Below are 13,879 nucleotides of genomic sequence, written 5' to 3'. Positions count from 1 at the left end.
GGTTTCAGATAATGCATATGAGGGTTTTACAAGCAGGCAAATAGAATATGCTGCATTCACTGAGTGTTAAACCTAGCTGTCACTACAATTATAGCCTGTGTAAGTACCACTGTGACCCTTGCATTGCTGAAAATAGAGTAGTGTTCCTCTGCCTCTGACTAACCTCATTTCTTGCACCTCCAAATGATACTGGATGGTGGGAGAAGGGAACTTCTCCGTTGCCATTGACTTTTGAATTGCAGCCCTCAATATGGCCTATAAAGTTGGATACATTATTAACACACATAATAATTAATGATATAGTGCATGAATAATTGTATAATGCAGAGATATGGGCCTGGATCTAAAACACCTCTCAGGTTTGGGAAGTATGGTTCCAGGCCCATTTCAAATACTAAGATAACTGGTACATGGCCTTAAATTTGTTTTTAGATTACTCTATAGTTTGACAGTAGAAATATATCTGTTGAATATCTCCAAATTGCGAGATTCAGTCTGTGCAAGTAGATGGAGTAAAGCATATGTAGAAAGATGAGGTTTACATAGGGCCTATGTGAGAATAGTTGTAATGTTAATATTGACTTTACCGATAGAAGTTTAAGCATGTCATGATGCGTGAATGGTGGAGCAAAACAGATCCCCAAATACTTTGTGAGGTTGTTTTTAACTTGGCTTTATTTCCAAAATATCAGTGCATGCACCACTGTGCATACGCAATATTATCTTCTTTGTTTTTTAACTGAGATAGGGTGACCAGATGTCCCGATTTTATAGGGACAGTCCCGATTTTGGGGTCTTTTTCTTATACAGGCTCCTATTACTCCCCACCCCATCCCGATTTTTCACACTTGCTGTCTGGTCACCCTAAACTGAGGCCATGTCTACACTACCACCTATGCCAGCAAAACAAACACCCCCTGAGCAACATAAACTTCACTAGCATATGTGGTAGTGTGCACAGCACTGTGTTGGTGGGAGAGCGACCGGCACTTGTTGAGGAGCTCTCTCCTGTCAGCATAGAGCGGCTACATGACCAATCTTACAGCAGCATCGGTACAGCTGTGCCACTTTAAGCTCACTAGTGTAGACATGGCCTAACTAAATGCGTTTAGAGACGAGCATGTATCAGGATTTTAAAAAAACAACTAACAGTAAATTTTTCAGAGACCACAGTAAATTAGGCTAGAATCTAAAGCATGTGTTTAATTTAAGATGAAAATTATAGCCGCTGAGTAGGATCCAGTAGGGGCTTTTGGTACCTGAGTGATTTTGGCATAAGCACATTAGTTGGGTGTTTCTCCTCACATGATCAGCAGCAAAACAGTTTTATGTAGGTTTGAGAATTAACACTCCATTGAGACAAATGGCATCGTTCACACCTCCAAGCTGTGTGTCATAGTGTCCACGGACCCAAGAAGATGGTAGGGCATCCGTTATACTCCAACATATGGGGGAGGGATAGCTCAGTGGGTTTGAGCATTGGCCTACTAAACCCAGGGTTGTGAGTTCAATCCTTGACGGGGCCATGTGGGGATCTGGGGCAAAATCAGTACTTGGTCCTGCTAGTGAAGGCAGGGGGCTGGACTCGATGACCTTTCAAGGTCCCTTCCAGTTCTAGGAGATGGGATATCTCCATTAATTTATTTATTTATTTATCATGCTTTTAAGGCTTTGCAAAGATAAAGGCTAGAAATACTTGCTAAAATGAAAGCTTGAGGCCTAGCCTATACTTAAAACATTGGTGTAGCTACAGTGCTTGGGTGTGAAAAATCCTCCCCTCTCAACACAGTAGCTATACCACCCTAAACCCTTAGATGTAGTTAGGTCAATGGAAGAATGCTTCAGCCGACCAAACTAATGTATCTCAGGCACAGCTGGAGCTCCAACAGCTATGGAAAAATCCCTTCTGTCCGTGTAGTCTGTGCCTATACTACAGGCTTTAGAGAAACATAGCTACTGCTCTATAGCTAAATCACGAGCGCCTATGGTGTAGATACAGCTAGTTTTTGGAGCACATTTCTGCAGCAAGTGCCATGAGATACATGGGGTCTGATTATAAAGAATGTAGTTAAAAATCTACAGTATATCATGGATGCATTGTTTCAAGGGTTTTGAAAAACCAGAATTCATCCTTGCTAATCGTAGGCTACAGAGCCCCCTCATGCAGACTCAGCCTACGCTGACAGGAGTTTTTCTGCTGTTATAGGAACACCGCCTCCTCAAACAATGCTAGCTACATCAACCGAAGCACTCTTCTGTCCGCCTAGCTGCGTCTATACTGGGGTTGTTGTCAGCGTAGCTGAGTCCATCAAGGAAATGGTTGTATCACACCTCTGAGTGACATTTCTATGCTGGTATAAGTTTTAAGTGCAGACAAGGCCTTATATAGAGAACTATCACATGCAGTTGGTATGGCAAAAGGATGGACTAGGTTTTCTGAAATTCTACAGGGATAATTCATGGAGAGTGCATTGGCACTCAGGCTAGGTCTGCACACAAAAGTTAAGTGGACCCAGCTACGTTGCTTAGGGGTGTGAAAAATCCCTGAGTGATTTCGTGAAGCTGACCTAACCCCCAGTGTAGACAGTGCTAGGTGGACGGAAGAACTCTTCTGTTGACTGAGGGTATGTCTACATTTTTAAAGCGTAAAAAGTCCCTTTTTTTGCGCTAAAATCACAGGAGCATCTACACTTGTTAATGACTTTTTGTGGTGAAACTCAGAAGTTTCACCACAAAAAGAAAACCACCTTCACGAGAGGCATGCAGCTCTTACCGCTGTTCTTTTTGCGCTGCTGTGAAAGTGAAGACATGTTCTAGCAGTGTAAACACCTTTTGGCCTCTCCCACAGTTCCAAAAGTGACCACTCTGGCCAGCATCTCCGCTGCTCTGATGCACGGAAGTCCGCCTCTCCCTCTGTAAGCCCCAGGAAGTTTGAAGCTCCCTTTCCCTTTGTTTGTAGATGTGGCGGGGAAAGCAGCCAGACAGCAGGAGGTTTAAAAAAAAAAAAATGCCACAGAAGAAACAAGGAAGTAATGGGGCTCCTGAGACATGAAGCAGGGCAGGACGGGGCACTGAGCAGGGACCCAGAATGTCTTCCGCTCACCCCCCACCTCCCAAGACCTATCGAGAGAGCTGCACTACAGCGCTGCTCTCATCCGCGATGGAAGTGCTGCTAGTGCAGGGGTAGGCAACCTATGGCACACATGCCAAAGGCGGCACGCGAGCTGATTTTCAGTGGCACTCACTGCTCGGGTGCTGGCCACCAGTCCAGGGGGCTCTGCATTTTAATTTAATTTTAAATTAAGCTTCTTAAACATTTTAAAAACCTTATTTACTTTACATACAATAATAGTTTAGTTATATGTTACAGACTTATAGAAAGAGACCTCCTAAAAATGTTCAAATGTATTACTGGCACGCGAAACCTTAAATTAGAGTGAATAAATGAAGACTCGGCACACCACTTCTGAAAGGCTGCCGACCCCTGTGCTAGTGTAAACACTCTCTGATGCCTGAGGAATTAAGTGAGTACACAAACCAGCACTTTTCTTTCACTGGTTCCCTATCACTGGTGAAACTTACAACACAAAAACTCTGTAAATGTAGACATACCCTTAGCTACCACTTCTCAGGGAGGTGGATTACCTACACCGACCGGGAGAACCCCTCCTGTCACTGTAGTGAGCATCTACACTGAAGTGCTACAGCAGCTGTGCCGCTATAGCATTTCAAGTGTAGACAAACACTCAGGCCCTGGCTACGCTGGCAATTCACAGCGCTGCACTTGCTGCGCTCAGGGGTGTGAAAAAACACCCCCCCTGAGCGCAGCGAGTGCAGCGCTGTAAAGCGCCAGCGTAATCAGCGCCTGCAGCGCTGCACGCTCACTCGCAGCACTGCAAGCTATTCCCCTCGGAGAGGCAGCGCTGTGAATCCGCGAGTGTAGCCAAGGCCTTATTCTCCCCACACACTGATCTACCCTGGGCTATGCATCTGTGGTGTTCATTTTAAAAAATGACTTTTTTTTTTACACTGAATTAGGTACTCGGGTGCCACGCTGTGCGCACTATAGAAGTGGGGCAAGAAAGAATGTTTTAAATATTGGAGTTTAATTTAGGCGTTATTTTTTACTTGGCCTGCTTATCGTCACTTCAGTTGCTGCCCAAAATACAGTATCAGTGTGTTTTGGAAGTATGTGAAACAGAGCAGTTTCAGCTTAAAACTCATGTCTTCTGAGGTTCAGGGTACAAACCATCCTGCAAATACCTATGCAAATGCTTAATTTTAGGCTCAGGAATAGTGCCACTGAAGCCAAAACAGATAATTCATGTACATAGTGTCAAAAGATCAGGGCCAAACTCAACAGACTAAACAAAAAAACACAGTGACTGCTATGAGGCTATAACCATCCTTCACCAACAACTTTTCTGTGGCTTTGAAATGCAACCATAAATCATCCCAGGTTCACTTAAAAAAAAAAAAAAAAAAATCACGAACCATGGGCCTGATCCTGAGATGCACAGATGCACTGCAACTTGAGCTGAGCTTTGAGTCTGAAACCAAACCCCTAAGCCTTCCAACTCATAACAGATTGTGTTGTGGAAATTAACACAATTCTAAGGCCGAGTTCCATGTACTGTATGCCTGGGCTTGTTAAAAAGAAAAATAAAAGGTGTTGGGGTGGGAGAGATTCAGTTACCTATTGTAGCTCCTCCACTAAGTTTAAAACACAGCTAAATCATGCAGTGTAGCTAGAACTGCCCACTTTTTAAACAGCATTTTTAACAAGGCAAACAGGGATACAGCCTTGGATTTTAGTAGACCTGTGGCACGGTTCAGGACCATAGTTTTGGCATTCTTTCATCCCACTTACGATATAAGGGACAGGTTTTTCAAATGCTCCACACCCAAAATTGTGGCCAGGGATTTCAAAAGGTACTTAGTATCCACCATCTTCGACTAGGCCTCTTAAGGGCAGTTTTTTCGGCGAACAATGCCTTGGTTTTGTCAGTGTAAGTATAGGCACAGATAGAAATAAATCCGCAAGGGTTTGAAAACTGGTAATTTTCACCTACTGTCAAGAGGTTTTCATTATTTCCCTTTCTGTTCTTCCACCAATGCACCCCCCTTTCCTTTTTTTCCCGAGGTCTCCCTGTTTTCACAGCCATTACTGATCACTAGGGTAAAGTTCAGCTCAAATCTAAGAGCTTAATTCAGTTCAGGTCACAGGGAGTCTTTCCATTGGCTTCAGTGGGTGCTGAATCAGGCAGTATGCGAATAAGCAAGCTGAATTTGAACTCTGTCTCCTTCACCTCCAGGGATGATGCATGGCTTAACTTCAGTGAAAACATGGAGCAGTTTTCTTTTTTCCCTTTGCTAAAAGTACTTTTCATTTTATAGTGACCACTTATACAACTGTACCAGGAAGCTGAGGATGGATGGAGTGAAATACTTTGCACCCCTTGTAAAAACATGGCAAATCTACTTGCTTCAATTTCTGTAAAATTTACTTTGGGAAATTTTCAAAATTGCCTAAGGGGTTTAGGAGTACAATTGAAAATCAATGGGGCTTGTGCTCCTAAATCCTGTATGACACTTTGAAAAGCTCCCCTTAATCCCTTAAACCAGTGCGTCTCAAAGTGGTGGTCCGCGGACTGGCACCGGTCCGTGAGCCATCAACTGCCGGTCCGCAGTGAGTTTCCTCATAAGAGCGTCAAATAGGATAATAATATGGCACCGGTCCCTGGCACATTGGGGGAAAAAAATTGCCGGTCCATCAGATAGCTTGAGAAGCACTGCCTTAAACCATCCTCATCATATTAAAATAACATGTTCTTTAAAAAAAAAAAATCTTTTTTCCATGTTTTTAATCTAGAGCCTTAGATTATGAGAGGTAGATAAATTAATTTTTAGGCTCTTTTACATGATATTTTTTTTTTTGCTTTCCTACAGAGTATATTGTACTGATTACATATTTGCCAAAGGCCAAATTCTGCTTTTCGTTACATATATGAAGCTTCTGTTGAAGTCAATGAGCTGGACACATGCATACAAGGAGAGTGGTTGATCATTGATTTCAGTCAGCATATGGTAAAATTTAACATTTTGGGGTGTACTGTTTCCCCACTCTCTGTACAGTAGAATAAGAAAGTGTTTTGTTTTAAATGTGCCAAGTATTCTCTCTCAAAGTTTGTTCAAACAACTCCTCTATGGGGATAATGTAATCTGAGGATTAGGTCTTCATTTAACATATGGATAAATTGAGACAGTTTAAGTGAGTTGTCAAAGGTCATTCAGTGGGTTAGTGGCAGAGCCAATCTTAAAACTCAGTTTCTGGCAACCAGCACTGTGCTAATATCAAAGACCTCACTTCCTCTTACAAATCCTAGGATACATGGAAGTAATTTACCTGATGATGAGGGAAATTTAATACAGTTAACATGCAAGTTAAGTTAGAAATGTGGTGAAATTCAGTGTAATTACAGTAGAACCTCAGATTTACGAACACCTTGGGAATGGAGGTTGTTCATAACTCTGAAATGTTCAGAATTCTGAACAAAACATTATGGTTGTTTTTTCAAAAGTTTACAAATGAACATCGAGTTAGTACAGCTTGGAAACTTTACTATGCAGAAGAAAAATGCTGCTTTTAACCATCTTAATTTAAATGAAACAAGCACAGAAACAGTTTCCTTGTCAAATCTTTTTTAAAAACTTTTCCTTTTTTTAGTAGTTTATGTTAAACATAGTCCTGTACTGTATTTGCTTCTCTCTCTCTTTTTTTATTTTTTTGTCTCTGCTGCTACCTGATTGCATACTTCCAGTTCCAAATGAGGTGTGTGGTTTACCTGTCAGTTAGTAACTTTGGTGTTCATAACTCTGAGGTAACCAGTGCTTAATTTGTGCTGGGGTGGCACCTCTAGGCTTGCAGGTCATAGACCCGGCACCTCTGGGCAGTGCTTAACGTGTTCCAGGGCTTACCTGGGACCTTTGGGCTTGCCATGTCAGTTACCAATCCCAGCGCAGGCAGTAGGAGATTCATGCTGGCCACAGAGTATCCTTTCGCCCACAGCTTCTGGGAGAAAGTGAGAGCAGGACCCGATTCTGGACCCCCTTGCGTGAGGGGTGAGGTGCTCTTCCCCCCGTTAAGGGATTCCTCCCTGGCAGGTGCCCCAATTCAGCCCGAGAGGAGAGCGATCCGGGTTCAGATGGCAGGGCCTGCAACCCCTTTGTACAGGAGCAATGGATCGGGCAGGAAGGAAAATTAACACCCCTCCCAGCATTGAGAGAGCAATGGGGATGGGGGGTGGCAGTGCACTGCTGTTCCATGTCCCCTGCCCCATTTGGAAACCAAAGCACCAGCCCCCCTAGGACAATCACACGGGGCGCGGGGGTATGTTTGGGATGGGGTGTAGTCTGGGGGGGTGTATGGGCATAGGCAGGTAAGAGAGTGTGTGTGTGGAATGGAGGGGTGCATGGGGGCTAGGCAGGGTTGAATGTGTGGGATAGGGGGTGCATCAGTGTTTAATTTGTGGCGGGGCTGAGCCCTGGCACCTCTTTCATTACAAATTAAACACTGTACTTAACCTTCAGGTTTCTCTTCAGGAAATCCACCAAAGCAGAATCAATAGTATGATACATAATTATGTTGTATCTTATGGGTTTGTTTTTGTGGTGGTGATGCGTGTTGGGCTTTCATTTGTTTTTTGAGCACCATGCTCTACATCCTTCCAGTATTTTGTAAATGAATATTTGTTTGCTTGCAGTCACTGATTGCTACAACACTTGTACTTAATTTCTTAAAATATAGTTTAAACACAGTTTGAGAGGCTAACTCAAAAATTCTAGAGAAATGCTAGGCTTGTCTAATAAATTCTCTAGTCTAAGGGATATCAGTAAGGACCAACATCATGTCCCCTAGGGATAGCCAGGACACAGTGTAACTACATTTTAATATAGAAGGGAGCAGGGGCACTGGAACAAGTTTTATAATGGGGGTGCTGAGAGCCATTGAACCAAACTGTAAACCCTGTATATAATGGAAACCACTTCAAGCCAGAGGGTGCGGCAGTACCACTGATACTGGCAGTACCACTAGTTCCAGCACCAGAGGCTGCTGAGTCTTAACCATTCAAATAACAGCCGAGAAGAAGAACATGAGCGTTGGGTAAAAATGGAGGCAGCGGTATAAATACATGACATTCTTTGGATAAACAAGAGCAGACCTGGGAGTCTGTCTCTCCGTGCATCAGTTTGAACAAGGAGACTGTTAGAAAACAATCATTTCTTTTTAACAGTAACATTCTGAATTCATAAAGTAAAATCTTGTTTCAGTATCCAGTTTCGGGGTGGGGGGAGGGGGAACCAAAAAAGTATGATTTGGAGAGTCTGGTACGTGCTCTCACACAAAGGAGTACCCGAAGGTGGCTGTTGACTGATCTCTTGATGCTTGGGCAGAACTGAGGAGAAAGTCTAACAAATGCATCGTTTTGCAGTAAATTAGATCAGATTTCCGCATCTCCGCACTCAGTCTGTGAGCTGACAGTTCAGTAGAACGTTCCCTTGTAAGGTTCGCCCTCTTAGGAAAAGGGGCAATAATTCATCATTAGGATTTCAGAGTCCAGGTGTAGATGAAAACTGATGGAGCCTCCAGCGAGGCAGGGAAAGTGCACAGAAGAAGAAAATTTTATCTGAAGCCTAATTCCCTGGTTACAGCAGAGAATAATTAAGATAATATTGCTTCAAGAGTTCTTTAATGATTAAAAATCACATATGCAGAATCCATAAATTGGAGGGCAACAGATTGGAAGGATATAGCATCAGAGATCTGTTTTGTGCGCATTGTACAGGAAAGTACACCAGTGGCAGAACAGCAGCCTGGGCAGCCACAGGAGACCGGGCCCATTCCAAGGACTTTGTTTAGATGCAACAAATCATTTGTCTGTTATTAACCCAGAGCTTGTAATTATGCAGATTGCCATAGATTTTCCTGGGCCTGGAAGTGAGATTGAGGGTTGTTCACACTATAGCAGGCAGCTCAGGGCTGGCCATGCATTACTGAACTTGCCACATTTATCATGTTGACTGATGGCAGCAGAAGCAGGTCTCAGGTCCCAGTGGTTAATGTAGTGGGTAATTAACTGTCATTTGCCTAGTAATAGGCTGATGATCAATGGTTTGTGTGGAAACAAATTCTAATCAGGTAGCTGATAAATGCTCAGGGAGCGAGAGCAATTGAAATTGGTGGAAACTATGTCCAGCATTTCAAAATGGCATTGTGGAGTTTTATTATTATTATTATTATTTATTAATTTATTTATTAATGGGGGGGGGACCTATGTTCTTCATATAAACAGCTTTATCCAAAATGAACTGCAGCTAATATTAATCTCACGTGAGTTTGTTTGTGTGTGTGTGAGGGGGAGAATTCACTGTAAAGGAGGCATCCTCTCCTCTGCTTAGTTGAAATTTATAAATAGGTCTGGTGCTTAAAAGTGAAGCAGCTTCCAAGTGGTGCGGTTAGGCCAAAGGAGCGTACAATAAAACCCACACAAAGTGAATTCCAGTGATTTTTCCATTGGTAGGGATGCAAAATGATGGTCCCAAATTGTGTCATCGCACTGCAGCGTGCAAACTATAGTGAACCTCGGGCTTACACAAGTGTTTTATATCGAAAAAGACTTGTCTGTAAATAGTAACACCACATGCGTTTAATCCCCAATCCTTCAAAATAGGTAAGCACATGCTTAACTTTAAATGTGCGAGTGGTCCCACTGAAGTCTTGAGAGTTCCCACTCAGGAGCGCCGCCAGCTTTTTTGCCGCCCTAGGCGACGGAAGGTCCCGCCCCCGAAATACCACCCCCGACAGAGGCAGCGGAAGGTCCCGCCCCCGAAATACCGCCAACAACCGGGGCGGCCGAAGAAGATCCAGCTGTGGCAGTCGCTGCCCCCCAAATGTCGCCTAATGGGTTGGGCCGGCCCTGTTCCCATTGAATTGGATCTCAGGGGAATGGGACTATTTATGTTCTTAAAGTTAAGGGTGTGCTTAAGTGCTTTGCTGTATTGGACACTTAAAGCATAACTTCCTTGTTAATGGGTAGTTCAGTATAATAATACTTCACACTTATGGCTCTTATATAGCATCTTTTGCAACCTGATCTGCATTTCTTGTACACCTCTAACTCTCATTCACCTCCAGGTGGGTGTGTAAGGAACGCAGAATTGGGCCCTTGGTCAGACTGTCTCAACAGTCTTAACACGTATTAAACCTCACAATATTCCTATGAAGTAGGTAGATTTTAGGCCTATTTTACAGATGAGGAACTGAGGTTTGAGTAAAGCCCACCCAGGAAGTCTGTAGCAGAGCTGGGCCTAAGGCTGGAATAGAATGTTTAGAAAGGGAACATGGATTAAAAAGTACTGTGTATATATAATTTTAATCCTAAATTTTAACAGTTAACAGAAAACAAAGTTGACATGGGTTTGAATACTCCAACAGGAGCGGAGTAGCACAACGCTGCTGATTAAGCCGTGGGGTTCATTATCTCAAAAAACTTCTTCAAATAATGGTAACCAGCACATCAGACAATCCTTGGAAAATGGTTCCGAACTTCAAAATAAACATGCATGTATTTATGCAAAAAGTACATCTTAACTGGAAGCAGAAGGTATAAGGAATTGGAATTAAGTAGGTTTGTTGGTAACTCGTGAAATTCAGTAAAATGGAAGGATGTGATTAAAAAAGTGCATTCATTTTTATGTTACCAAACTGAATTTTATACAGAGCACCTTTGAATTCATTAGTTTAGAACTGCTTTTAATTTGGTGTTTCCCTTGAGAGCCATTATATTTTTCTGCTGTCAGCCTGATGTTGAGGAAAAAAGAACTGGCAGATGTGGCGTTTTCATCTAGTTTGCTTCATAGTTAAAAACAGCATTAACTGCTATACGCAGGCAGAGCATTACTTTTAATAATCCATCACAACTATTAGGTAGTTTAAATAAAACTTCGTTTCAAAGATTGCTGGTGTGTGTAGCTAAAGTATTTTTTTTCTTGTTCATTATAATCCTCGTATGTTACAAAAGCATGCATACATGTAGGGTTTTTTTTGTAGTGATCTCATTTGAAAAGTTTCAAGAAATCTTTAACAAAGAAAAATCTTTTAAAATTGTTTTTTAAAAATATATTAGGCATTTTTACCAGACATTTCAAATTGTTCTTACAATATATTATACCTCTACTCCTGATGTGGCTATATATAGTTTACAGCCTCATTTACTTTAATGTGCTACCTGAATAACATAATCATAGCTATAACTATGGTAAAGGGTTGTAAGGTGTGTGAACCGCTAATGCTTTCTGACGATTTAAATGACTTGTTCATAAAATGTTCTTTTAATAATAATGGTAAAGCTTTTAGCACTAGATGTCAGAAATGTGGAGAATATTGGCTTTTTTAAGTGTTATTTCTTTTCTAGCTAAAGTGTGTTTTAATAATAAATAGCACTGAGTCCAAGGTTATGTGGCTCTCATATTTACAGTACAATCCAAGTAGAAAGATTCTTACCATATTTCAAACTGGTTGACCTCTGCTTGCATGTGGTTATGTAACTTTCCTAGTGTACTTGTCATTTCCTCATTTGCTTGAACAAGATGTTTCTTTCATTAAGAAAGGTCAGTGGAGTATGTACCAAAGAAGAATATTTATGTATAAAAACAGCATAAAAATTACTTCGCAAGGCACAGTATTATTGTGGCACTGGTTTATAGAGCTTCCCAATGCTATCCCACTTTATCGGCAAGTGGCTTCAAATGGGATTGTTTCATGAGTGCGCTTGTTCTGCTAAATACCAGCTTTTCCCAAGAATGGTACACTGGGAGGTTGAATGACAATTACATATTTTTATAAAGCCAAAGAAAATAAATGGAGGTATAATTTTTTTCCCCTACCAGTTAATCGTATCCTTGAATATCTTCCCTTTGTGTGTCCTCAGGTTATTTGGTGTTACAGGAAACTGTGCTGCTTGCAGTAAGCTCATACCTGCTTTTGAGATGGTGATGAGAGCCAAGGAAAATGTTTACCACCTGGACTGTTTTGCATGTCAACTTTGTAATCAGAGGTAAGAGGACTTCTTGGTTTAATTCTGTAGGCTAACACTAACTGAGCCCAGATGTATATATTTTTGTTTACTGGAAAGAAAGCATTTGCTAATGGTTGAAACACAAGGCTGGGAGTCGCACCCGGATTCTTTTTCCAGTATTGCCACAGACAACCTGTGTGACCTTGGGCAAGTCACTTAAACTTTTTGTGCCTCAGTTCCCTCATCAATAAACAAGAATAATGATACTTCTGCTCACTCACAAGGGTGCCTGTCAAGCTTAATTAATTAATATTTATAAAGTGCTTCGAGATCCTCTGCTGTAGAAAAGTGCAAAGCAGTACCATTTATCATTATTATGTTAATTTCATTTAAATTCCTCAGCTTTGTCTGTTGAATTTCTTTTTAAAATACATACTATTTCTTTCTGTTGACAGAACTCTTATCATTTGAATTTACAGGACATTGCATTCCATTGTTCTTTGTAAATCAGCATTGGTATCCTGTGCCATGTTCTTGTGACATTATAAACATTCCAAGGCCCCAATCCTGCAAAACTTGTTCTGTGCGAGCATATGCCTGCAGCTACATAGAGCCCCATTGACATTCATCCAGATGGAACATGTTGCAGGATTGGGGTCTAAAACTGCAAAATCACAATGGTTGAGATTTTCAAAGTCAATTAGGATATTTGGTCACACAGTTCCTAGTCATTTCATTTAGAGTGGGCAGCTAAATCCTATAGTATGCTTTGAAAATCTCAACCTATGTCATTAGGGTGGAATCTTGGCCCCACGGAAGTCAATAGGGGTTTTGCCATTGACTTCCATGGGGCCAGGATATCACCACTGGAAATTAAAGAACTGATTCACATGTACTATTTTATGTATGTATTACACTGCCTCAATTATTATATAATCCTACATTTAATAACACATTTTACAGTTTACATTTGCATAAGAAGAAATACTCAGCATGCAACTTTCTTAGATAGTAACTAAAAATTACTACAATAATTTTCTAATGTAATATTCACCAAATGTAAATCTAGCCCTAAATAAGCCATGCTAACTTACCCTGTACTGCAGTGTATTATTCTATAGCATTGTAGTAATTTAAAAATCAAGCATCCCCAGAGCAACATAAAATGTACAACTGCTAATAAGTATAGCACGGTACAATTACACTCTAAAAAAGCTAAATTGACCTTTTTCATCATGTTGCATGGAAAATTAAAATATCAGACAAATAATAACCGCAGCTTAAATGATATAATAATGCAAAGTAATTATAGGTTGTAATGCTATTTACAGATCCTGTATCAATTTTGCCTGGCTACAGAACTAAAAGGCTGTATTCAAAATAATGTCTACCCTACCAGTAGAACCCACTGAAGTAAGACACACGCACTCCTAAATTCAGATTCTAAAATCTTTCACATCCCTAGTGCTGCAAACCACTGTTCTAGTATCATTATTAAAGTGCCTAATATATTTCTGTTGTTCGCTTCATTTATTACATGCCATAATGGGGCTGCATATCTTTAGTGTTGGTTATGCACAATTAGCACTTAGTTATTGTCTTGTCACTTCAGCCCATATAAGACAAACTTCTTTAATGCAAGAAGTCAGCTAATCTTCATCAGTCAAGCAAAGCAGACAATTTTTGTTACCCTGAATACAAAAGATTCCGACTTACGTGGTACATTTTAATTTTAAATTTAATTTACATTTTAATTTAACCCCCCAAAACATTAACTATAATCCTTTTCCTATTGCCATAAA

The 13,879-nt window shown here is 41.1% G+C and overlaps 1 protein-coding gene across 12 annotated transcripts in view; it reads left to right on the top strand.

Annotated features, from left to right (window-relative positions):
• LMO3 (LIM domain only 3) overlaps positions 1-13,879 on the top strand; it is an 86,849-nt gene that overhangs the window by 56,052 nt on the left and 16,918 nt on the right. For all 12 annotated transcript variants that reach the window (XM_065567674.1, XM_065567719.1, XM_065567735.1 and 9 more), the window contains one exon: positions 11,991-12,116. In XM_065567674.1, the coding sequence (XP_065423746.1) occupies positions 11,991-12,116 (126 nt within the window). The remainder of the gene's footprint in view (positions 1-11,990; positions 12,117-13,879) is intronic.

This window comes from Chrysemys picta, chromosome 1, assembly GCF_011386835.1.
Source record: "Chrysemys picta bellii isolate R12L10 chromosome 1, ASM1138683v2, whole genome shotgun sequence".
Classification (NCBI taxonomy): Eukaryota; Metazoa; Chordata; order Testudines; family Emydidae; genus Chrysemys; species Chrysemys picta.
This window is presented reverse-complemented; position numbering and strand designations above follow the sequence as displayed.